At 37.3% G+C, this 27,779-nt stretch overlaps 1 protein-coding gene across 1 annotated transcript in view; it reads left to right on the top strand.

Moving 5' to 3' along the window:
* Positions 1-27,779, top strand: part of ADCY8 (adenylate cyclase 8) — a 121,479-nt gene that overhangs the window by 38,414 nt on the left and 55,286 nt on the right. The window contains 3 exon segments of the mRNA XM_058831926.1: positions 12,305-12,435; positions 14,945-15,056; positions 27,182-27,309. Coding sequence (XP_058687909.1) covers positions 12,305-12,435; positions 14,945-15,056; positions 27,182-27,309 — 371 coding nt within the window.

Genomic DNA, 27,779 nt, shown 5'->3' with positions numbered 1-27,779 from the left:
TCCAATACATTCCTCAGCAAGCAGACCCCTTTCTCTGCAGAAATAATCTCAAAGTCCACAAAGAGAACGTCATCTTATGTGGAAATGAAGGCCCTTCTTAATATCTTCCTTAATCCTTACAAAAATGTTCTTGGGCATCTAACACCCTGGCAGAGGAAATGGAGCTGAAGGCTGGAGGCAGGAGAGCAGGTGGGGGGCAAGCACTGTCTCCTTCCAGTCTTGCAAGGACTCCCCAGGCCAGAAGGTCCAGGCTGGTACCAAACCTGACCCACCAGATCCCCCACAGGGATGCTTCCCATCAAGGTGGGACAAAGATGGGCATCTGCAAGTTTTAATTATGGGTTGAGTCAGATCACTGGGGAGAAAGAAGGAAAAGGATTCTACATTAAATGGTGCAATGAGAAAACTTCCCTAAGGGAAGACAATTGTACAGACAATTCCTCCCTGCACATCCTGCCACTACTGGCTTACTGAGCACCTGCATTCCAGGTGATCTCCTTCACATCAGGGATTCCACAAATCCAATTAAAGCTCATTTTGAAAGTCAAAACAGTTTGGATGTTGTTTCATTTGATTTGCATAAATGATTAGAGCTCACCACTTGAAAGGACCATTTGTCCAGGTGGGAAGAAGATAGTTTTGTTTTCTAGGTATAATCACACATTCTATCTTTCTAGCATGGATATCAGGGCTGAAAAATGAGGAGACAGCCCTTAGTCTTCAGAACAATCTGTTGTTGGCATGTTTAGTCTCTTCTGCCTGTTATCTTTAGAAAAACTGTAATCCTGCCTTAATCTCTTTTTCCATTAAAAAAACCTGTTCCATTTGACCATTTGTTTCCTTCTACCTCTGTTTCCAGAGGATTTTTTTTCACACTTTACCCTGCAACAATCTCTATTTCCCATGGCTTTAAGAAGCTCTCTGCAGATTGATGAACTCTGGTTTGGTTTTTTAGTTTTGTTTTTTATATTTTTTAAAGCAGCTTACATGTTATGTAGGTTTTATCAAGCTCTTACAAATCTAAAATTTAATCAACTGTCAGTACTTTGCAACCTCTAAAATAAAAGCAGATTGGACTGGGATTGGAAAGGACTCTTTAAGAGGGTTAAGCACCATGAAGTCTTGTGTATGTGTACATATATATACATATGCATGTATGTACAAATATGCATATATATATATATATATATATATATATACACACACACACACTGGTAGTAAAAATATTTAAATACCTCTAAAGTGGTATGAGGATAAAGTTCAAATTTAGTTTAAAAATAAAAGAATAATCTTAATTTTAGAGAGCACATGGTCTTTATAACAACAGATTAAAATGCTTCATTTAAAGATTATCACAGTAAGGTGTCACTCTGAGAATCAGGCCTTTTTGGTATTTTCAAATTTCTAGCCACTTTCCCAGGAAAGTAACTATAAACATAGGTGTTTATACATTCCATTAGAGATATCCCTTTTGATTGACATCTCTCACGGCCAGTGTGGTTGGGAAGGTGTTAACCTGACTATCCAATCCCTGGTCATTGTCTAAAAACCTATAAATACTGAAAGAACAAATAAGCATTTCTTCTTTTTCACTACACCTCAAGCTGCATCCATGTGAATCATTTCGTGTCTGACAGTAACAGTAAGGGTTTTTTTTTTAAAAAAAGGACAAACAATGAATTCACAATTTATAGAAAACCTATCTAAACTTCTGTCTAGATATTACATTTTTCCTCTTGATAGAAGTTGATTTTTTGGCTGTGAGATTCTAAATAAAGCTTCACATTTAACCAGACTTTCTTTCATCTTAGTACTTTTTCTCTAAAAAACCATGGTCCCCACAGAATTTTTTTCTTCATGTTGCTCCATCAGCACTTAGAAGATCAAACTCTAAGTATAACATACTGGTTAATCCAAAAAATAAAGGAATATGAAAAGTTTATATTCTTCACAATCCATTTCCATGTTCTGATTTAGTAGGTGACCTGTTTTCTAAATAAAATAACAAACTTCTCTTCCTCATTGTTGGGGGGAAGAAATATCTACACTCACTTATGATTTTTTAGATAGAAGTATGTATATTTATTACACCCTCTCTCAAAACACCTCATTACTTAGCCCATTTGCAGTAGAAATCCAAATATTATAAAGGCAGATTTTAGGTGTTGTGCCTTCACACTCACTGCTGGTGCTTGTTTCTTGTCATCAAAGCATAACCTCCACATCTTGATTTCAAGTAGAAATCCAAGGAAAAATCAAGACAAAAATTATCTGCTGCCTTCTCTTTCATTCCTTGCAAATCCAGAGTGATCACATGGACTCAAACAGAATAATGAGATTTATAGCCAATGCCAGAGAGATAAGAGCCAGACCCTGACTTCAATTCATATAGGGGAAAAATTTCAGAGTGTCAGATCTTGAGGCATGGGAGCTTTCCCTGGAGGAAATTAGTGAGAAAGAAATCTCTTTCCTAGTAGATGGGTTTTGGATTCACTAAGGATAAAACTCCTGTGTGGTACTTTGATCTCTAAACAAGGTAGTTCAAATGTTGTGCTGGTCAATAGTAAATGAGACTGACTGGATTTTGTTGGCCTATGTCTCCTGTGTTCTTTCTCTTTGTTAAAGAGAGAAGTGTCTTAAAAAAAAAAACAAAAAACCAAACCCTTTTCAGAGCTGCCACTCACTAGTGACTCTTGCTGACGTGTCAGGGAAGTGGACAGAGATGGAATGAGTAAATGAAATAGTTTCCTTAAATGAAATAGTTTCTGCCCCCTACAGTGATGAGAGTTCTACCAGCTGGGCTGTCATACATTCCTCTCTGCTTAGTAAAGAGTTCAAAGCTCCAAATTCATCAAATTATTGGTTCTGCTCTGAATTTCTCATTCAGGATCAGAACTGTTAGTGTACTAAGAAACCTTCCTTAGTGCCTTAAAAGGACTGTAGGAGGACTCTAAAATTAATGTCCTTAATTAATAGAAGGACTCTGTAGTCCAGGTAATGGCTTTAAGTCATATAACCATGACCAGTACCAATTACAAAAGAGACAGAGTCAAGTTACTGATGCCATTACTGAGATAATTTAAGGTAGGATAGAATACTTGGATTAACATTTATAAATAGGCTAATGAGTCTTTCATAGCATCAGTATTCAACAAGCCTATTCAAAGGGGTTTCAGTTTCAGGAGATGACTATTTCTCCCCCCTACTGAAAAGAAGTTTTATCCTGCTTGTGTTGTTTAGTACTAGAGTCTTAATTCTCTGACAAGGTGCATCCCTTGTTTTGACCAGAAAATATGACCTTCTTGCTCTTATTCATCTTGGTGTTCTGCAGCAATTTTGTCAAATAAAAGGCATAAAAGCCTTCTTTCTGATATTTTCCATGTCATTAGCTACCATGAGTACTCCTGAGAAATGTGTATTTTACTGAAGTTGTCTAGCAATTTTCAAAAGAGCCCAAAAAAAGTAACAAAATTGAAAAAGAGACATCTAAATCAATAGAAAATAGAAATAGTCCAGAAGAATTAAATGAAGATTTAACAGCAGATATGTCAAAGATCTTCCAGAGAAACATATCACAATAAGTATTAAAGTCAGATGGTGCCATTCTGATATTTTAGAACAAATTTGAATTGTAGGAGCTGTTTTGTACTCATTTTCTATCCAGTAAAACAAGGAAAAATCTTAAGATTATGCCATTATGAAATCAGTCCCCAGTGTTGTGTCTGTCTTCCTTCTGTTCTTTGGCTCTGGCTCTGGCTCTGGCCTTGCTTGCAAACTAACTGAAATTTATGGAAGCCAATACACCAGAAGACAGTACAAAGATTTTTGTCATAATATGAGTCTTATTTCCATATAAATATTTTTCTTCTGAATATTTGTCTTCTCCACTATTGTTTAATAAACAATAAATAACAAAAAAAATCTTCATTATATTTGGAAGAAACAAAATTACAAAACTATAAAATATTCCTTTCCATTATTAAATGAGTCAAATGGGTTACTCTGGGGCTGGAGAATATCACTTGTTCAGCTCAAGGGATCCTCAGCATAAATAAGACGTTGACCTGTTGGAGAAAGTCTTGAGGAGAGTCATAAACATGATCAGAGAGCTGGAGCACCTCTCCTGTGAAGGCTAAGAAATTTGGAATTGTTCAGTGTGGGGAAGAGAAGCCCCTGGGGAAACAGCATAGAACCTTCCAGTACCTAAAAGTGCTGCAAGAGAGATGGAGAGGGACTTTTGACGAGGACATATAGTGGTAGAACAAGGGGGAATGGCTTCAAACTGAAAGAGAGTAGGTTGAGATTACATATTAGAAAGAAATTATTGACTGTGAGGGTGGTGAGACACAGGAACAGGTCACCCAAAGAAGTTATGTCTGCCTCTTGCCTGGAAATTGGATGGGACTGTGAGCAACCTGGCCAAGAGGGGGTATTGACTGATCTTGAACAACCCAAACCATTACGTGATTCTGTGGTAAATGTTCATGGCTACAAGTCAGGGTGGTAATACAAATTGTTTAGTAACTCCTGCTTTTCACCAGCCATTTGTCTAACATGGTTGGGTTTCACAATGAAATGTAAATCTAACATGCTCTTCATTCAGGAGATAAAAAGTCATATGTAAGGATTCAAAGGATCTGGAATTATTAAAAATTGTGTTAATACAGACATTTAATTTGAGAGCACTTAATCTGAGACCTGTGGTTCCTACCTAAGCTGAAAGAAAACTCAAGAAACAAAGCACTCTTAGGAGATTGTTTCATGATGTGCTCCCACCCACTCCCACACAAGTTAGTGGTGCTCATGTGGCCTTATGACAAGCTGATTCATTGTACCTGTGCCACAGTGTAATCACTGCCTGCAGTTAGCTTCATGACCTACTGTGCTACTTTTAAAATTAATTTTGTAAATACTTTTGTAGATATTTTAAAGAGGAATTATTTTTTATAAAATATATATTCATCAGCAGTAACAAGTATACCCCCCCCCCCCCAAAAAAAAAAGACAAGGAGTGGTTGTCTTCCAATTCCCAGCATTCTACAGGATGAGCTAAATATTTATGAAGTCAAAATTATACTGGGAAGGCATAAAAACCCTAACTGGCAGCCCTGGAATCATCCTTCTACATCTCAGGAACTGCAGGATAAGCAGGGACTAAGACTGTGATCTCCTTACACAGATACAACTGGATAATAAAAAAGGCATCTCCTTTTACACCTGGCAGTAGACTGTTAGTCATCAAGCCCTGCCAAGGTTTTGTAATGTGTCTTCAGGTATTGAATCATCAAACTATTTGCTATCCAGCCAAAACAAAGGAACAGCAGTGCCTTGCAGTTCCTCCCTTCAGCTTGTGATACATGTATTGTTTTATGCTCTTCTGGACAACAACAGAGGAAACAATTGGATAACTTCATTGGATTGTCCTTCCTACAAAAATTGTGTGGGAAAAGCTTTTTCCTTCTTTCATTGCCACAAACTTTGGAACAAGTTAATTGAGATTAGACACTTTTATAAAGGGTCATGACTCTCAGAAATACTGGGTTATCAGTTTGGTTGAGATTCTAGCTATGTTTCATACACAAAAGCTAAACAAAAGGAGACTCCAAGACCTCCTGTGTGATCTGGTCTTGATTCTCTTTTAAGACAGCAGATGCTTAAATGGAAAGTACAGCAAAGGATGGGATAATTTGGGACAGTAATTGCTGGAACTAAAATAAAACCAAGTTGATATAGCTCATATCACAGATTGCAGCAGTAAGTAGTAAAAGCTAAAAGGCAGCCTCACAACCCCACACATCTGAATGAATTAGGTACTGCAGTTCCTTCAGTATTTTTTAATGAACTCCCATTCTCGTGATGAGCCACAAGGAAGAACAGCTGCAGATAGACTGTCCATTGTACATTGTCCATTAAGTAAACACAAAGGAATTTCTCTTCAGAGCAGTCCATCATAATGAGAGGTGCTAATTTCCTTTTTCTAGAGTGGGATCTACAATAATTACATCTATTCTGAACATTGTCAGATTTTCAGTAGAAAATTTGTATCAATTTCCCTTAAATGTAATAAAAGTTCATGTGCTCCAGAAAGACTAAAACAACTCTTGATCTGAATGGGCCTTTTCACAGCTATTAAATTCAGTATTTAATACAATAAAACGTCTCTGATATTAATTGTAAATGCTGTTAAAGACAAGCTTGATGGTTCTGGAAAAATGATTCTTAAAAGTCAAGATGAAAAATGTGAAACATTTTCTCTAGAGCATCTATCGTTAAACACTTCTGGAGTACGCCCACTGCAGTTTTACACAAGTGTCTTGGGAACAGCCATAAAGCAGCATGATTCCAAACCCAGACTTACTCCCACATCTCTGTAGGTTCCCCCTTTTGATGATACATGTAGAGGAGGAAGAGAAAAACCTGAACTGACCTGTCAGTCAAGAGGGGCTTTTCCTGCCTTGGCAAATAGATCCCAAATAAAAATTATGTGAGAAAGAAAATCTGTAAAATCTAAGTGGAGGTGGTGCACAGAGCTTATGAAGACAGCAGACCTTGCAGGGGTAATGCCCTCACATGACCTGCAGAGAAACCTTGGCGAGTTTGACCTTCCTCTTAGAAATGTCCTCTAGGTCCCATATTGCTTGTCAATGTATTTTGCTTGTTGGTGTTTTGGTGTCTTTGATCAGCCTGAGTGGGAAGGTCTCCTGTTTTTATTCACAAGACTGAGGCTTTGTGCACTGGTTAATTGACTCTTCTCAAAAACTGCTGCAAAGTTCATTATTTATTCATCAGGGACATGTCCCACTTCTCCGTGGATGTGCCTACACATGGAGTTTGTGCAGTTGTAAGCACTGGTACCCCCTGATTTCAGTACAAGTGGCCCAAGGGATCAGTGTATACAGACCACAGCAAAGCTGTCCAACAAAGAATGACTATTGCAGATGCAAAAAACAGTAAATGGGCCTTAGAGGCAGCACAAGTGTTAAACTACAGTCTTGGGACTTTAAGTAGATGTGGGTGAGTCATGAAATTAATTTACTTATCATTGCAGGATTTGTTCTACTGTTGCTAACTTTTCCTGAAGGAGTAGATTGGGTAGGAGTCCGCTCCATATTTGACGCCTCCTAAACTAGGTGACTACACACATTTTACATCTATGAGCTCCTACTACCATCGACTGGGAGCTAGTAAAAACAGGCAACAAAGCCCAAAGACACCCATAGTGACACTGAAGGAGTCATTTACTCAGTTGAGAATCTCTCCAGATTCATTGGATGAAATGGAAGTTTGGGCATAAATACTTTGGAGTCACAAAGCCCAGGTGTTTGAATGCAGACCTTAATTCTACCATCAATTTGTTACATTTAGTGATTTCTACTGGTCTTTTTCCCTTTACCATGGTTATTTTTTGGGTTAAATGTACTTCTTTTACTTATTTACTCTAAACTCTGACTGCTCCATCTTAAAGACTAGGGTTCATTCTTGTCACGGATAGTTATTAGAAGAACAGTTTACCAGCTCTTTTCTAGCATTCCTTTGCTGTTGTTTTCTTTTTTCTATGTCTTTTCTTTTGAAAAATATATCTATGTTCCTTTTCAAACCACTTACCACTCCTTTGAATTGTCTCCACTTAGCCCACTGCTCAACTAGTAATCTTTCAAAAGAGCTGGGTAATGGAGTTTCCTTCACCCTAGAGTTCATAACACTTCTTCTTTGGCCTTTCTCTGTAAGAGAAAGAATTTTTTCTCATGTGTTTCCCTCCAGCTCTGAAAATGCCTTCCAAGAGAGACTGACTAGAAATGTGAGGACTCTGATCATGTAAATATTAAAGCACAGAGGACAATAAAAAAAAAAAAACCAAACAACTTCTGTTTTCCCTGGGATTAGCTACTCTTTTTTTGTACCTGACCTCCACTTGTTTGTGCTGTTCTTCTGTGCCACAGTCTCTAAATCTGTGAAATAGGAGCAATAGTATTTAAGTAGCTTGATGGGGAGTTATGTGGCAAAGATCTTTATATCAAAGGAAGAGTGACCTGGCACTTACTCTTAAATAACTAAAAATCTTTCTTAACTGTTGGATTGAAGCAAAGTGATGTGAAAGACCTCTGGAAAAGGATATAACTTGGTCCAGAGAACACTAGAATCAGCTACAGGAGAAGAAAGAATGGAAATGATCCACACTAGAGCCCACCTCAGCTCCCAGTTTGGAGAAGAAGCCTGGTTCAGCATTCCTCCCATCTTGTCAGTGTGGTGTGATGTGAGAGCAGCTTGGCATAGCAAGGGACAGCTTATGCCCATAGGGGGAAAACTTTTCTGTCTTTTGAATGTTTCAATTGATGGCAACTGAAGTGCCTCAAAAATGTCTGTGGATACACACACAAACCCTTAAATGCTGTTTTTCGTGCAGTGCTCCTCCTTAGCACAACATACATAATGCAGAGTAGTGACATGAGTGGTATATGAACCTTCAGTTGTGATTCCAACAAAGGCTCATCACACGCTTCAGTATTAATGGAGGAGGGCTGCGACAGAGGCAAACTAATTAACCTCAATTTTATGGGTCATTACCAGATCTTATGTGCAGATAAGAACATTTAACTTACCTTAATGACTAGCATGAAGGTTAAGATATCCAATGTGTTAGGCACATTTTTCTTGGCTTAGTGAACATGTGCCAGGCCAATCATGTTTTCTTTTAAATAAACCTTTTAGAAGCATTGCTCAATACCCTCTTAAGCAAATGCAAATAAGGAATGTAAGATTTTCCTTAGGGGAAAAAAAAGTACATTCTTTATTTAAGCCATATGTGTATGAAGGTAATGACTTTTTTATTAAATTCTCTTATCATAGATTTCATAAAAAGTTCAATAACAACCAGGATATCTGTTTGGTTTTTTTAATCTTTTTCTTTTTTTTTTAATTTGTATTCCAATTTTTCATCTTACATGGGTAAGTTAGAAAATAACATATTTCTTTTTACAGTGAAAAAAATCAGTATTATTCTGAATGTATCTTCATAAGAAGTCACCGGACACTTTATTCATTCAGGTCCCTGAAATACTGATCTGATTTGTTCAGGAGGTAGATTTATTTTTTGGTCATATTGATCTAGGTGTCTTAAGAGTGAAGGAATAAGAAAATCTAAGTGCCTTCTTAGTGCCTCTGAGGAGGCTTAAAGACACAAAATGTTAAAAATATTTCTGGCTCCTAGACTACCAATGATCAGCTCTTTGCAAGCCATCTTAAGAAACCATGGGACATTTGCATGTGATTGAAGCTACTTGAGGACTAGATGTTCCTGTAAAACCTGGGTTTGCAGGAGTATGAAGGACCTCCTGAGGGGCTGAATTGCTTCTTGCTATGAGAACCATCACATCCAGTGTTTACACATCAGAAGAATGAAGGATATCAGAAATCCCAGGTGGAAAAGGTGAAAGAAAGCCAAGACAAAACAGATTTGCTAAAATTAGAACCACCTTGTATGGGGAAACAAAATGTCTGAGCTTGGCTATTTCCCAGAATAAAGGATGATCTCACTGCATTATATTTCACAGCCTGCTCTATATCAGCCATCACTCGCATAATTTTTTCTCTCTTCCTCACAAAGGCAGCTCTTGATTTTGCAAAAGTTTGTACAATAAGTGGATTAAATATTAGGAGATTCTCAGTCCTCTCATAGTCTGGCAGCATGTTATGTAGGAAGGAGTGCCTTCTTGGAAGGGGGTGTAACACATGTGCTCCAGTGGTGTAACAAAATGTGCTCCAGTGGTGTAACACTCCTGTTCTCCAGTGGTGTAACACTCCTGTGTTCCAGTGGTGTAACACTCCTGTGTTCCAGTGGTGTAACACTCCTGTGTTCCAGTGGTGTAACACTCCTGTTCTCCAGAGTTGTAACACTCCTGTTCTCCAGTGGTGTAACACTCCTGTGTTCCAGTGGTGTAACACTCCTGTGTTCCAGTGGTGTAACACTCCTGTTCTCCAGTGGTGTAACATTCCTGTGTTCCAGTGGTGTAACACTCCTGTGTTTCAGTGGTGTAACACTCCTGTGTTCCAGTGGTGTAACACATGTGTTCCAGTGGTGTAAAACTCCTGTGTTCCAGTGGTGTAACACTCCTGTGCTCCAGTGGTGTAACACTCCTGTGCTCCAGTGGTGTAACACTCCTGTGTTCCAGCGTGTAACACTCCTGTTCTCCAGTGGTGTAACACTCCTGTGTTCCAGAGGTGTAACACTCCTGTGTTTCAGTGGTGTAACACTCCTGTGTTCCAGTGGTGTAACACTCCTGTTCTCCAGTGGTGTAACACTCCTGTGTTTCAGTGGTGTAACACTCCTGTGTTTCAGTGGTGTAACACACGTGTTCCACTGGTGTAAAACTCCTGTTCTCCAGCGCAGCTTTTGGCAGCGTGTGCTCTCCCCTCTTACACAAACATACAGTTCACCTCAGCTGGGGCTGCCACCTAGACAAATGGAGGTGTTTATCCGCAATGTGTTTCCATCAGAGATGAGGATTGTTTTCTAACTGCTAATTAAGACTGCTCAGAGTGAGAATTCTTCATGATCTACACCTGAAAGCTGTAAGTTAGTAATGATATCACCTCCTATGAAAGCTAGGGACAGATTCCTTCATTTACTCAGTTTCATCTGTGGCAATATTTCATCCATGACATTGAATCCTGCTGGCATAAAAATAATTATTTTCATGATTGGTTGGCTTGTGTCTTTCCACCCATCTCTCTGGGTTTTTTTGTGTCTCTGGACAAATTTGCACCTTTGAGAAGGGACATAACTCACAGCCTGTATAATATGAGATTATTTTATATCCTTGTGATATAAATTTGCGTCAAAACAAATTCAACATCATTTTCTTTGACAGAAAAAGGAGAGGAGAGGAGAGGAGAGGAGAGGAGAGGAGAGGAGAGGAGAGGAGAGGAGAGGAGAGGAGAGGAGAGGAGAGGAGAGGAGAGGAGAGGAGAGGAGAGGAGAGGAGAGGAGAGGAGAGGAGAGGAGAGGAGAGGAGAGGAGAGGAGAGGAGAGGAGAGGAGAGGAGAGGAGAGGAGAGGAGAGGAGAGGAGAGGAGAGGACTTTATTCATCTGTGTGTTCTGTAGTCTATATATGTGCTTTATTTGGAAGTTCACATCTGGTTTTCCCTAGATATATCCTATTCCCCAAAATGTTGTCTGAAATTTGCTGATAAGTAGCTTACATAACTAACATTATCTTCTTTAGTTAAAGATTTCAGTATTTACAATCCTGTAAAGCAAAAGAAAAGTGAAAAATTGTAGCTGTACTTCAGAGTGATTAGTAGTGATATATTCCGATAGTGGACAAAGCTTTCTAATTTAAAGGGGACTGAGGGCAAGAAGGCACAATAACAGTATTTTAGTACAGAAAGATTATTACAGAGAAAGCAGCAATCAATAATTATCCATGCCCAATTTGAAAGGATAAAAAGAAGGTTTAATTTGCAGAGAAACAGATTTGGGTTGGATACTTGCAAAATCTGTCAAAGCTGTTAAACTGATGAGACATTGAAGCAGGGACATTCTAAAATCTCACAGGGGATGATCTAGGGCTTTCGTGAAAGAATTTTATTACTTTTTGAGGGCTTGCCTGGCTGTACTAAGATGTGGTTAGTTAGAGCAGAGTGCTAATGATCATGGTTGCAGGTTCGATCCCCGTATAGGCCAGTCACTTCAGATCCTTGTGGGTCCCTTCCAACTCAGAGTATTTGGTGAAATTCTGTGAAAATTCTGGGGTTAATTATATTATGACAGAGCTGGAAAAAGCACTTCTGTGTATATGTATGTATCTCCTTATACACTAATACTAGAAGTATATGTACATTAATATATGTATTATGTAATATAATATGCCACTGATACACTGAGTTTTTACACTAATAGTAAACTAATATACATAGATACTCTACTAATAAATGTTAAAGATATACATTATAAATAAACATGTGTATGTATACAAACATATGTCTCAAATGTTTACTCTTCCTGAGTGTTCTTGAAACACAGACAAGACTAATTAGAAATGCTGAATACGTTCTCTAGTCTTCCTAGTTGAGAGGACCAGTTTGAATGGTTGCATGTCAGCTTGTTTTATTCTTCCTTACCTTATCCAGAGGTGCCCTGGACTCTGGACTCAGGTTGATAAAATGAATTATCACAAATGGCCTGAGCTAGAATTTTTAGAGAGGAGAGTCACATATTAAATAACCAGTTATGCAGATCTTTAAACAGAGCATTGTGAAATACCAGTTCAGACTGACACTGACACTTTGGTTTCCTTTGTTTTAGGAACGGCTGGTGCTCTCTGTGTTACCACGGTTTGTAGTCCTGGAAATGATAAATGACATGACCAATGTAGAAGATGAACATTTGCAGCACCAGTTCCATAAGATTTACATTCATCGTTATGAGAATGTCAGGTGGGTGGAGTAGCCTTTCTGTAATGTTTAAGGTTTCAGATGTTGCTAAATTACTCTTTTCTGAGGGTTTCCCTTCTGTTGCTTTATTCATTCATAAATTAGAAAATTAGTGTACCCTTGTTTAGTATTTGAGCAGAGAAGCATTTTGATGCCTTCTTTTACTCATCAGGATGGCTGGATGTCATGGCAATGCCAAGACTCATTTCAACTAAGCACTGAGGCTGCATCATTTGTGCCTTTTTTTCACTTTTTCACACTCAGTCCACTTAAGCAGTCAGGATTGCACAGGAAGGGGAGCCCTGCCTACATGTGCACACATATTCTGCCACGAGCTGATGGTTCACCCCATACTCTGAAGAATGAGATGGAGACTTGTAAGATGTTCTCAAAGATGGCAACCTGTTATATGGTTCCTCTACTTTATAGCCATTTTCATTTAATTATTATTATTTATTATTTTAATTATTATTAATTATTATTATTATTTTCTTAATCCCATTTCCTTTCTTTATTCTTCTCTCTAATTTTTTTCTTTCCCAAAGTTAGTTATCAAAAGAGTGATAATTATCCTATGAGCTGCTACTCAAGGTAGTTGAGTCCTAATTGTCCTAATTGTAAATTTACACCAGAATGATCAACTTCCACTCCATGACATTACATAATCCTGTTTTTATTTTATTTCCCAAAAATCAGAATATTTTTTTAAGACAATAGCATTTTCCATAAGCATTTCCCAAATCACAAGGGTAAACTATTGAGTGACCATCTTTAAAATTATCATTGAAGGAAGAGAAAAATAAGCATAGATATGATGGTAGATAGTTTGCTTGGGAAGCATGTACTTTGCCTTTCAATGAAACCAAAATATAACTTTGTCTGGACAAGTTCAATAAAAATAATTTGCACTTCTGCAAAAGAATAAATTGATTATCTGCTGCTTCTGTGGCCATGCAGTAGCTCAGACATGTTATTTTATTAAATCTGATTGAAAATATCAAGGACCCTCATAAAGGTTTGAGTTGCACTAAATGAAAATGTCTTCCATTAACCTTTTTCATACTCAGAGTAAGTGTTCCTGTAGAAGAATCAAAATATGGAGAAGATGGCCCTTTTGTTTTAATGGAAAAGGGTTGTAGACAGGGTGAGAAGTCAAAACATGTTTTATGCTTGAAAGAGATTTGAAATTAAAATTCTGCATGCTTTAAAATATAGATACTGGTTGGCTTCTATGCATGCTGTCAGAAACAAGATAATTTTCAAAATTAAATTTCATTCACCTTATTTTTTCCCTAAATAAGTACTGAACACTACCTAAACCAATGTTAGATGTAAAAGTAGTATGCAGTTAAAAATTTGTGTTGGTTTGGAAATTAAAAGTGTAGAAACTAGTAGTTCAAAAGTCCTATTTTTATAAATGTAGTCTATTATTACTATTAATTTCTTTTCAATAAGCTTGGCACTTTACCTTTTAATTTTATTGCTTCACACTGGTAAAAGTCTTACCAAGTTTGTAAGCATCTTGTCTAAACCTCACCCAAACCTTTAGAAGTCCATACATTTAAAGATGTGCTATATTATCAGTAGCCAACCTTATCATTACTGTATTTCTTATTGGTTACATTAGTAATTCTCAGACGCTGTCAAATTATGATCTTACCACAATCATCAGCTAAAGTGAAACAAAATCTTCTGCTACTCAGATCATAACACCAGTTTTTAGTTAACTTTCAAGTGCTAACAGGGTTTGTGGCAGAATGATGTGTGTCTTTTGGAACATCACTACTTTATAAGGTAGCCAATATTTGCTTTGCCTAATAAGTCCTGAGCTATTGTATGCTTTGTTCTGGGTGGTGTCCTGCACACCAGAGACTTTGTGTGTGCTAATGTTTCTCTGTATATAATCTATATATAATGTGGTCATTCTAGGCACAGTGAGTAGCCAAAAGACAATAAAAATAACTGGATGGTGAAGCACAGGTTAGAAGTCTGTTTGCAAATAATTTGCTAATGGGGTTCCTATCATAACTTCAGGCATACAAGTTGATACACCTAAATGCAAAGTATGATCCCTGTAAAGTCAGCAGAATGAAAATGGAATTATCCAATTAAGATTCATACTTTACAAAGAGCACTACAGTCCTAACTTGGGTGCTTTTACTAAATGCCTAAAATTAGATGCAATAAAACTGGCCTTAGGCTGGTGTATATCAAGACTGTCACAAGTCTGTCTGTAGTCTTAGGATTTGAGTCTTGTGTGATTTGAAAATTCACAATTTCATGACTCCTGTTTTTGACAGAACTTTTTCTCACTCTTAACAGTGTTTTATTAGTCCTTTCAATATTTATATTCAGTATTCCAGAATGCAGAGAAGTCTAGAGCAAAGGTAGTGTGCATTCAAAGGTACTAAAATGACCCTTCCACTAGTAAAATGCTAGAAGGTAACTCAAAACATTCAGTAATTAAAGGAAATAGATGGGAATATTTATATGTTTTCTATTTGTTTTTTAGCATTCTTTTCGCAGATGTTAAAGGATTCACCAACCTTTCCACAACTCTGTCAGCCCAGGAGCTGGTCCGAATGCTGAATGAACTCTTTGCCAGATTTGATCGACTAGCACATGTAAGTTAAACACAATTTTCAAAAAGACAAAATCAATTCCATGTTTGGGAGCTTTTGGAAATACCCTCTGATCCCTCTGAACAATATATATCCAGATTCTCCCCACTGGGATTTTATACAGCAGTTGAGATTGGAAGACTCTGACAAAGTTCTATGAAAGATGATGAGTTCTGATAGCAAATGAAAGCTGAGGTTGTCATCAGAACTTTGGGCTTCTGCAGTGCTGGACTACACAAAGCATAGTGTAAAAGCAGACCATCTATCACAGCTTCTAAGGAAACTTCATATTTTGGATCTTTGCTGATTTTTTTAAATTTTTTTTTTTAAGACAATAGCTTTATTTTGTCATCTGCAAATTTTAATCTTGTTGAGGAAGATTAAAAGACTTATTCATTTAAGGTCATCTAATCAGTTCCCACAGTCTTTGTGGCAGTTAGTTACTAGCAGGGTTTACAGTCTTTAGACTGGATTCTATCTAACTCAACAATGATATTAATTAAACACAGCAGAGGAAATTATTGCACCAGGAAAATTAGTTGCTACTTAATTAACACTGATCAGAAAAAAATGTGAAGTACAAAAATGCAAGTAGAACACATACTCAGTTTTCCTAGGCTTGTATATTTCATTTTTTTCATGTTTCTTTGCTCAAAATTTTATTTAATATGGCTATCTTTAGGTGTCAATATCTGAGCTGAGTATTAAGGCTTCTAAGTGGAAGCAATGAAGTACATTTAATGGAGTTTATCTTATCATTTATCCAGTCAAGTGCAGGTATATAGTATGGGAAAATGCTAATTGCATTCTGAAGATCATAGACCATGCTGTCGATTTACTATAAAGAGAACATAAAGCAGCTTGGTCTGATGCACAGATTTACATCCCTCGTTGGCTTTTACACATTTCTGAATCAGGGTTATGGGGTATTTGTACACATATTACACAGTATCAGTAAGATCCTTTTGGTTTTCTCTCAGCTTATCCATTAAAGTCAAGAAAGGCAAGACTTCCATAACTTTTTTATTTTTTTTTTTAATTCAGCTATTTTTATCTCAAATAGCAATGTATTCTCTCTTTTACAGAGTGATGCCATAACCCATGGCCTGGGAAGTGGTAAATTCGTAAATGCAACCTACAATATTTTTGTTTGCTTTGCAAATAAAAAGCCCTCATCAGCTCTGATCTACACAGTAAAACAAGACAGGTGAAAGAACTACCTCAGTCTTGTCTTTTAGAAAGCTTATAGGAGTAATGTCTGCTTTTGGATGGCTTAACAAAAATAGCTACTTTAACTGAAGAAACATATTTTTCACCAAATTGAATTTATGTATGTCACAGAAATATTTTAGGAAGATTATGTATATAAAATGCCTTATTGCCTTACTTTACATTTCAATTTTGGCTAGCATTCATGATCATTAACCATATTTTGTAATCATTCCATAAGCTATATTTAACCAATAGTGAATTTGTATAGAATGACTACATCCAATAAAAGAGTTAGAGACAAGGAAGGCATTTACATTAACAAGTCTAATCCAGTGAATCTCACTCGCTACTTAACCCTGAAGTCAACTTCCTGCTTGTTTTTTTATTTTATGAGAACTGAAAATTTTGCTTCTTTAAATGCCTAGACATTTCCCCTTCTTTGTGGCTTGTCACACATCTCCTACTTAAACCTTCTATAAATCTTTCTGTTGGAGTTCTAAATTCATAAATCTTCCTGTAGAACACTGAATGTCCCACACAGTAGTAGATATCCCAAAAAATGTAGGTGAGTTTATTTTAAAGAAACAGTAATAAATATATCAATCTGTTTTACATAGCCAAGAATTTCTTATCCAGAGATCTGGTGGTTAGGGATGAAAGAACATCTGTGTCTGCAAAACTTCATTATCAGAACAATCACTTCTCAAGTGAATGTTCCAGTCACTGAATTCAAGACCCTAGGCTCCTTCATGCATTTCCTTACCTAGTCTGGGAATTTACTTCTCTTTTTAACACATCATTGATTAAACTAATGCACAGGTCTAGAACAACCTTCTGAAAGGTGGAAGACACAGGGAAGAATCACTGCAGAAATTGAACAGATTTGCCTACAAAGATTAGACTGATATGATCATGAATAATTAAAATTTAGTAAAAAGAAATACATTTTGAGTGTGTTCCTTATTCTGTGGGTTCTGTGACCTGGATGTCATGATACCTGACAAAAGAGATGCCTAACAGAGAGGAACCTCTCTTGCTTCCTTAGAAAGGGTTTGCTGTTTCTGTCCAACTCAAGGAGACAAATTCTCCCTCTGCACTTTGCAGGAATCCAAGACTCCTCACTGGACTCTTATGGAGGGAACCAGCTGCATAAAATAAAAGGCTCTAAATCTTACATTGAACTTCACCTTTTCCATTGGAAATTTTGGAAATGGACACTGAGTGGTCCTGAATTTTAAGGACTTTTGATTTACATGGACCTATCAACCTACCCATCTGATATTGCATAAAGTTTTCACACCTGGTAAAGGCACTTTTGAAAAAATTCCTGTCTTCATCTGAATGCACCAAAAGATGATCTTGTCTTAATAAATCTTTGTCCATCTTGGTAGTATTAGAATGTACTTGGTAGAGTGCCTTAACACTCTCACTGTTTATTCACGTATGGATTTTTCTCATTTGATTTTTTCTGAGTGATTTTCATCCATTGATTCTTGCTATGGCCTATTATTCCCAGACAAAAGAACCACCTTGTAGCTGCTGACTTTCTCTGAGAATGCATCTGGATGATTTGATCAAGGTGCTTGTCAGGTTTCCTTTAGATAAAAGAAACAGACCAAATTCATGGCAAGGTTTTTACTCTGTAAAGTTTATTCCTTCAAATAGTTCTGGGGACTACTTCTCTGGAACACCTCCTGTTTTTGAGAATCCCTTTTAAAGCACTGAAAGGAGTGTCCCTGGACTAATCTCCTTGAGTGTGGTGGAGGCAGATCATCACTATTCCTCCTAATTTCTCTTTCCTCTATTGCTGTCCAAGTCCATGTTTCTGAACATTCAGTAATAACACTATTGTACTGAGAAATATTATTTTGGGGCTTTCTGGTCTTGCTGTCACATTGTGACTACCAAGTCTGCATGGTAATTGCTTATTTTACTAGACTTATTCTTTTTGTAAATGTTATTAGCAATAGCTTCCTACTCACCTGTAAATCCTTGACAGGACTTTTGGAACATGGTCTTTTAAGGGCCTGCCTAAAAAGATCTTCCACTAAGGAGGATTATACAATCACATCTAGATTTCAGATCTATCAGTTAACTGGTTCTTAATCAGCTTAACTAGAGTTATCATATCTCTTTAAAATAGTCACTGTTACTCAGACTCCTGGGATTTGCTAAGAATTACCATCAAAGCAAAGAGGTCAATTGCAGAAAGCTTGAGGCATTTTCTTTATATTTTAAGGAAAAAATGTATAAATCCTTATTCACTTCTAAATAAAAGTATTAAATTGTAATCTCATATAAAGGATTGTTGGATCTGCTCAAATATCCTGTATAAATCATATAATATTAAAGAAGACATTTTCACAGCATACTGAAAAATATAATTTAGCTAAGTTTCTTTTTTTCTTTCACTTATTAAGCTTTATTAAGCATTACAGAAGTAACGAGAACTGATTTTTTTTAATCTTCCCCAAGTTACATCAAGTTTTATGGCATACATTGATGCATATAATTAATAACAAAAAAAAAATCTGTATTATCTGTATCATTACCACAGAACACTCTGAACAAAAATTAGAACTCAATTCAATATTTCTTCCAAGAAAAAAAATGTAACAATATGTTATGTACGTCTACTTCCCATTTCTGTGATATTTATAAAAGATTTATAGTTATTAAAGAGAAAAGTGACATTTAAAAAGAAAAATAAGTTGGTATAAAACAGAACTTAAGAAAACATTTCCTTATATCTACTTCATCTACTGAAAGGCCTAAACAGAAGCTTAATTAATATTAATACTTTCCTTAGGCAGAAATTTTGAGAAAGAGAATGGAAATAAGATGACATTCAGCAAGATACCTAAAAAAAGTCCTGTCTTGGTGAAATAATAGTTATTTTTGAGGTTTGTTTTCCCTCTGCCTTCTCTGCAGTGCTAGATGTCAGCCAATACCATGACTTAAATTATCATATTTTTAAATTCATTTACATTCTTTGTAGATTCAGTTTCAGACATGACAAAGAGGAAAGAGTAAAATCCTAAAATAAAGGAGCTTATTAAAGAACTGATGAGGTTTTGTTTATTTTTTTCCAAGGAAGAAATCTTTTTCTGTAACCTTGGTTAAATTGTCTCCTGTGATGCTGCAGACAAGGCGTCAAAAATTCCTTCAGCAGTGTGTGACCAGTCTTACTTGTTTCCAGGGGTGGAAGCCAACCTGGCTACCAGGCTCCACAAGAACACATCACCCCATAGCCCCAGTAAAATACCTGCACCTGCTGGTCTCAGGAATCAAAGACTGGAGGGTTTTGAGAGCTTTTCTCTTTCCTTGATAAAGAGACTCCCATTGTAGTGTTTTACTATCCCAGGCCACATTTCAGCGCTGAGCTGGCAGTGCTTTGCTCTGTGGTGAAATTATCTGCAAGCATTTATCCCACAGGGTTACAGAGACTTCCTAAAATCCCTGTTTAAACATATATGCCAGGTGTGATTTTTTTTCATGTGTATATGTTTGGGGTGCTGTAGAAAGAAACACCAGAGTTCTGGAAGAAGCAGAGTTTCTGGATTACAAGAGTGCACGTATAATATTTAGCTCATCATAAATACGTTGTATGATCTTACAGTAAAGGGGTGGAGAGAATGCTCTTTTTGCAGGGCTTAATTCTGAGGTGCTTTTTCCTCCCAAACAATGTCAATAAATAATTGCCTAATACTAATGAATAAACAACCTTGTTCACAATGTTCTCCCTACATTTACAGTTTTCCAGGTGGTAAGGAGCCCATCAAAAGACCTAAACAGCCAAATAAACCCCAGCCCACAACACCCTTTTAGAAGTGATAGTATGTAGGTTTTTTTTATGAAAAAAAAAAACAACAAAAAAACAAAAAAAACCTGATGAAAATAACAGGTTAAATAGAATTCGTTTTAAATTTTCCCAGTGATTTATAAACTAAGAATTACTCAAATTATTCAGCATCCCCCAAAAAGAAGCTCCACTTTGTGACTAAATTAGGATTTGAATTAAATTAGACTTCACAAGTATATTCTTGGGAATTCTCCAATTCACCCTTAATGGACTCATAGAATAATTAAGGTTGGAAAAGACCTCTAAGATTAGCCATTTACCTAACACTTCCAGGGCCACTACTAAACCATGTCCCTAAGCAGCACATCCACGTGTCTTTTAAATAGTTTCAGGGCTGACAATACAATTGCTTTCCTGAGCAGCCTTTCCAATGCTGGGCAACCCTTTAGCTGATGAAATTTTACCTAATATCCAACCTAAATCTCTGCTGCTGCAACTTGAGGCCATTTCCTCTTGTCCTGTCTCTTGTTACTTAGGAGAAGATGCTGACCCTCACCTGGCCACAACCTCTTTCTTGGCCACCTGGGCACACCCTGGCTCATGTTCTAATGTTGTTGACTAGTGTCCCACTGTCGTGGTTTTGAACCAGTAATTAACAAAAAGGGGAAAAAAGGATTATTTATTTTTTTGCTGTGAGATATGGATTAAAACAAGAGCAAATCAGGCATAACACTTAAAAGGAATAAAGAAAGTTTATTGACAAACTACAAGAATAAGAACACCAGAATAAACTTTTAGAAAAACCTTTTCATTTCTCACTGCTTACCATTCTTTTGTTCACATGACAACAGAGACAAAAACTTTATAATTTTGATGGTTTAAACAGTCTCAATTCTTTCTACAGTCTTTTCTTCAGTTTCTGTAGAGAAACAGAAGTTCCTTTCTGTTAATTTATGGAGTTTCTCACAAGAAAGCTATTTTGTTATAGTTTTCTGTTTCCTTGATATCAGCTGCTCAGAGCTGCTGTTATCAAAGCTCACTCTCCCCATTCCACATCATCTGAAATGTGTTATGGGTCATGATGTTTAGGGATAGTATTTTTTAAGGATAAGTTAGTCAAAGGCAAAAAGTATTTTTCATCTGTTTCTGTGCGCTTCACTAGAAAACAGTTTGCTCATTGCCTCTCAAGGCTTCAAATCTCTCAGCACTTCACTATACCATAATTACTCTACTTTTTACTCCAATTTACACTTTGAACACTCTATTCCTCCCCATACACTATCATGAATTAAAGGAGTTCTTTTCAGGACTTTATTGTCCATCCCCATAGTTTTAACAGAAAGATATTTCAGCTTAATTAAAGCATCTTCTTAATTCTCTACCTTTCTTGAAGTTTCTTTTCTTTCTTGCCACTAGTAGTTTATAAAGTTTCTTTTCATGTTGATCACTTTCCTTTTCTCTCTCTGGATAAAAAGATTAATCCGCAAGTCTCATCTGGATAAGAAAGAGTTAAAATCCTGCCCAAGCTTTTGTAGATGGTTCTGTGATCTCTGCTGAACAGGAGCTGGAGCTGTCTGCGATGAAAAGTTCCTCATAGCTGCTCTGGAGAGCACAGTCACCGTCTCTGCTTGCTGCAGGCTTAGAGCTCTTCTCTTTCTTTACTCAACAGTTTTCTGGTAAATTCCATCACAGCAAAACCTGCAGCCAAGCCAGGAACCGGCCTGGCCTAACTTGGCTCGGAGCAAGCTCCCGCAGGCCCCATCTCCCGGCCGGGAGAACGGCAGGCCCAGCCCGGCCCCCGCCTGGCCACGTGGCCGGGCAGAGCGAGAAGCCGAAGCTCTGCCACCTTTCACAGCCAGAAAACAAAGAGAACCACAGACTTCTGGTTGTACACTTTAAGGTGGGGTTCACAAGTTGATCCCACTTTTCAATGGCTAAAACTGCTGTCAATTCTCAGCAATGACCGGTAATTGGTCAGGAGAAAAGACTCCCGGCAGTCCCCAGCAACTTTAACCTTCTTAAAGGTAAAGTAACCCCATGACACCCACGTACCTGAAACAATTAAGTTCTAGAAACTCCTAAGGGTCAGAATTTCCATGTAGTATTGTTCCTGCCTGAATCTTTCTCATGGGGATTTCTGTTCCTCAAATCACTTAAAGCACAGTCTTATAATTAACACAAGCTGGTGAGGCAAATTCCTCACCAGACACAACCGTCATAGCAGTTTTCTTCTACAGTATGTCAAGGAACAAAGCTGTTGATATAATACATTAAAAAACTTATTCACCAACGTACCTCAATTCCTTCTGCAGCATGAGAGACCTCAAACCTACCTTTTTCTGGCAACACAGAGAAATTCTAACCACCCCATTATAAGTTATTCCAAAGGGAAAAAACCTCTTTCCTTATAAGCTATGTTAAAATATGTAGAAAGTTTTTAATATAGGGGCCATACTTATGCATTCCCTACTTCAGGCAAAAGAAAGACTGCCATATTTTTTCCTTTATGTGTATAAAAACCAAAAACCATCTTTGTAACTATGTACCATATCCTCCTTTTTGCCTACATGACCCAGCTTGAGAGCACCCCTCCACCTCTCAAGGTCCCAGTTCTGTTTTCCAAAGTGACAGAGCTGCAATAGAAGGGATTTGGATGGATCTGTCTCACCAACCCACCCTAAAACAGACTGCTGATTAAGAGCTTTGGCCTAGCCCCCATTCATGCTGACAAATGAGGTTTATCCAGATTTCCTCTGCCTTTGGCACATGTTTCAGGAACTGAGCTATTGTACACAAAGGCCAAGTCCCTGCCTCCTCCCCCTGTGGCTGCCTTTTAAAAGAAGGCTTACGTGAATGATTTCTCTTTGTTTTGTAGTTCAGTTGCAGTAATTTTTCTTCCTCAATGTTCTAAACTTTTAGCTTGAAATTATAAAAATCACAAAAAATTTTGACTTTCGTTGGTCTGTTTGCTATCCTATGGGTTTCCCTTCAAAATTAGGTGAAATGATTAATTCAGCACTGGCAGAATTGAAAAATGGCATAGCTTATAAAACAAAATCACTTCTTTTCCCTTGTCAGAAATTTAGCCCAAGGAAACAAGAAATATTGATGAAGTCTCTGACTCTTTCAGTAACTTGATATTTGAGTAACTCATTTCAGCAGCTCCACCTTATGCCAATTTGCTTTGCTTCCTTTCCAGTCACTAGGGGTATATTTAATAAGCTGAAACATAAATCATTCACCACATACGAGGTAATTATTTATGAAAAATCTGCATTGTTTCTTTTTCTCTGGATTTAGGAATTGGAAAAAGGTTTCTTATCAATTGCCATTGAATTAATCTAGAATTATTATTAAAAATAGTTGGGTGTTTGAGTCTGTTCAAATTCCCCAGGCAAAAACTCTGATTTAAATTGTCTTGGCAGAATCAGGCCCCTTAATCTTCCACTTGTATCAAATGAAAAGCTCCAAATAAGGGCAGAAAAGAGCCCCTATTTGTGACATGCTGAGATTTTAATTAATCCCTTCAATTAATGCTATTAATGAGTGAGTATTAGAAGGGGGGAGGTTGATGGATTCTGATGTGAATGGCTGTATAATATCAACAATACATGCCCAAGGACAATTTCTAGAATTGCATGTGAAAAAGGGAAGAGGAATAGAATAAAGGGGAGCTAATAGCCTCACAATAGTGTAAGTATAAAATAGTGTAACTGTTGTGAAAAATATTTCCTGTATCAAAGTTCCTGTATGATAATTTTCTCTTATTTAAATAATTAAATCAATGTACAGTTTCTTCATACATATTTAAATTTTTCATTCATTTTCATTGAATATCAGCTTTCCGCTCTTAGATCCCTTGCAGTGAGATGATTTTAGGAAGTGGGCTTGGGCTCTACAGTGTGAGGAAAATCTTGATTGCTGCTAATATCATTTTATACCACTGAAAAGTGATATAAAATGACAAAACTCAGTCTCTGATTTAAAACTAGAGCATGGCTGCCCACATTATCCATGAATCTAACCTTAATGCTCTCACACAGCCATTCTGACAAGGCTTTGAGTCTAAACTGTAGATGTGATTAAGCTGCCGAGTTATCTGAGTTGTTCTCAGGACCAGGCAGTTCACCTTTGCCAAAAGCAGATACCATTAGCCTCCATCCTTCCTGAGAGTTGTTGAATTATCTTCCTCTAGATGAAATATTTCCAGTGATAAAAAGCCCGGAATTTACTTTTGAAATGAGTATGATGGGAATAATTAGGGAAGAATAAAGAATGCAAAAGCTATGTAGTCAAGCTGAAACACAGATCACATTTAGCAGCCATAATAATTTGATTAACAGGGGGGAGAAAAAAATAGGAAGAGAAGGAGTCATTTAAAAGCTCCCTGTGGTTTTGTGTGCCAGTAGAGACACCTTGCCTGACCCCTGCAATGTTCCACAGGACATAAATCTTATGTGATATTTGCTAATCCTGTGTGGGTGTTTCACATACCCAGGGTCTTACAGATACATGGTGAGTTTAGGTACAGACAGCTGAACTGCAGCCCAGCCAACTGCTTTAGCTGTGAGCTGAATTTGTCCCCAGGCTCCCCTGCCTGCCTTGCCTGGCTCTCCCTGGGCTGCAATGGCAAGCTCCACTGCTAGCTGGCATGGGGACACCCAACACCGTCACCTCCGCTTGGCTATGGCACTCCTGGATGACCTCCTGAGCTCTGGCAAGGGAGTCAGGTGCCACCACATGACAAGAAAAAGAAAACATTTGTGAGTAGCTGAATGCATTTCCTGTGTCACACACGCGCACTCACACTTGCTTATATCAGACCCTCATTAGCAGATCTTGCTAATTAAGATTCTTATTCTTATGGAAAGCACATCCCTCTGAAGTTGTCTGCTTTATTCTGAATTTCAGACATGCAGGAAGGTGATATAAGCATCATCTGAATTTACTGGAATCAGTATTTTAGCCAGTTTAAGTGAGGCATTAAGAATCAAACAAGTCTTATCCTATTGAAGACTACAGTCTTTAACTGTGCTGAAATAAATTCTCACTTAATAGGGGTTTCCCATAGCATCAGATAGGTATAATGTAAAAGTTAAAAAATGTAATTAAAAAATTAAAATATAATAATACTTGAGATATACTTTTCTTCTTTCTTTTCTTCCAGTCTTTCTTTCTTTCCTAAAAACTGACCATTTTTCCCTTTTTTCCGCTCTATTCTACTGTGAGGTTATCATTTGTAAAGTGTTTGTAGTGGCTCTGAATAAAGTGCTGCCTTTTGATTTATTCCACCTCAGTCAAACCAATATGACATTTTACACAATCCTTTTACTTTGTAGATGTAAAAGAAAACACCACTTATAGGAAAAATCAATTGAATGAGACCTTTAGAAAAGCCAAAGAACTCTAGAATTTGTGGTTTATATTTTCATCTCTTTGCATTTTGTCTAAATGAGGAGCAAAGAGAGAAGCTTAAGGAGCTTACTGTTTGACATGCACTGATTTATGCCATTCAGTCCTACCTACTCATCAATTAACTTTTATATTTTATAGTTTCACCCTTTAGTTTAAAAAAAATAGGTAGAAAATGTGGTAAAATCAGTTCTCTAATTCTTTCCATTGAGGGGGAAGTGTTTAAAAAAAAAATAGTTTTGGAGGGGTTTAGGATGCATAATTTCATTTGAAACCATATGAAAAATTCCCAGTGTTCTTGTGTGGGTCTGCAGAGGAGCTGAAAAGAAGGAGTTGAGGAAAAAGGAGAGTCACATATGAATTTTGACCTTTTAGAAGCCTGAGTTCAGTCTGGAATTTTGTGTGAAACTTGGATAGCAAAGCACTGCACTCTGAAAGACAGCACTGGTTTTAGCTGGAGACTTAACCAAAACTTCAAACACAGTCAGTTTCTACTGATGGTGTAAGGAGATTTTAGGGTGAATCAGCTTACTTTGGCCATGTGCCCAGAGAAGATTTTACTCTTGCTGGCATGCTTAAGGCTTCAGCTGACTTCACAAAAAGCTTTGGGTAAAAGTGTGTAGATTTCTTGTTCCACTCCAGGGTGGTTCAAGGCTTGACTGAGTTTGACTACAAAGCTTTGTTCTTCATAAGCAAACTTGAATGGAGCCTGTACTTGATTCCTGAGAGAACCAGCATTCACATTTGCTCCTAGATCCTACTTAAATTTTTCTTTTTAAAGGCCTGTTACTGCAGCCTTTACTGATTGATTATTAATACTACACTCAATATTTCAATGACTCTCCATCATAAAAACTCTTCTTTGCCACAACTTGTCATGTTCTCTGTTCCTGTACATTGCCTTCTGTGAGAGCCCAACCAGCAGAATACTTTGGGCAAATTTACAGGTAATATTGGTCTCATGTGCTGGTCTGGGAACTGCAAAAGTTCAGCAACTCACATATTTCTGCTCACTAGAAAAGGATCTATAATAATGATCAAATCACACAAAATATTATGTTTCAGTATGCAATGATACTGTTAATATGTATTTTAGAAATTAAATTCACTATTTGCTCATAGGATAAAAGATGTTTCTAGCTGGATGCCAAGGAATCATTTTTTCTCCACAGCATGAGCCTGGTTCAAGACAGCTTCTTTGAGATCCTTGACATGCAGATACTTGATCAGTTCCTTTATCTGTTGGGAATACTTGAGTGTGACCACGGAAACTTTAGGTGGGAAGGGATTTCAGTGGGAAGAAAGAGGTTTTTCATTTATTTCCAATGTAAAAAGTGGGCAGGAAAACATGCCCTGGAGGAACACAGCCTAAATTGGGTTATTCATTATCTCAGCTGGCATTTCTGAATCCTTGGCCTGTGTTCCACCTAGCTCTGATAAAACCTTTTCTCCATCAGCAAGGATGCCTCTGATTAGCATAAAAGAAAAATCACTGTACCCTTTTTTGCTGCAAATGTAAAGGTACTTTATTTCACTAGTAATATAAATCACAATTGTACTAATGACAAGCAGGAAACATCCAGAAACAAGGCAGGGGGTTGGTTGGTTTTTTAACAATATTCTTCAATCACTTTTACTTTCACCTTAAAATTATGAACATATATGCAAATATTTTCTTTCTCTTTGATACATTTGTGCATAGGAACATCATTGTCTCAGAATAAAGATCCTGGGGGATTGTTACTACTGTGTGTCGGGGCTCCCAGAACCTCGCCAGGACCATGCACACTGCTGTGTTGAAATGGGGCTCAGCATGATCAAAACTATCAGGTAATGCCTTTTTCTCCCCTGATTCTTTGTTTCTGGCAGAGTTCTGCACTTCTTAGCTGAGAATGCTATCGCTACACCAGTAATTATCCTGTTGGTTCAAAAATCTCAGCATTATCACTGTGAAAAGGCAGGATTTTTTTGATCCATGAAATGCATGGGAACAGTCACTAAAATGATTTTATTAACCTGTGTTACTTCAGAGATGTAACACAATAGCTGTGTGTGCAGCTGAGAGGTTTCACAGTTCTTGGCAGTTCTCACTTTGTACTGTTGTCAATTTCAGGAGGAGACTGAAGTGGAGGAGTCTGAATTTCTTCCTACAGTCCCTTTAATAAAATTAAACAACAATGTAAACACAAAATAGACAGCTTTGGCTCTCCTTTAGCTTGGAAACTAGCTCATAGACAAACTCATAAATTCTGAGATTTTCCAGATGAACAGATTTTACCTGCTAAATTAGGTTCTTGCTT

The sequence above is a fragment of the Poecile atricapillus genome, chromosome 2, assembly GCF_030490865.1.
Source record: "Poecile atricapillus isolate bPoeAtr1 chromosome 2, bPoeAtr1.hap1, whole genome shotgun sequence".
Classification (NCBI taxonomy): domain Eukaryota; kingdom Metazoa; phylum Chordata; class Aves; order Passeriformes; family Paridae; genus Poecile; species Poecile atricapillus.
The sequence above is the reverse complement of the archived record's forward strand: the minus strand, read 5'-3'. Positions and strand labels throughout refer to the sequence as shown.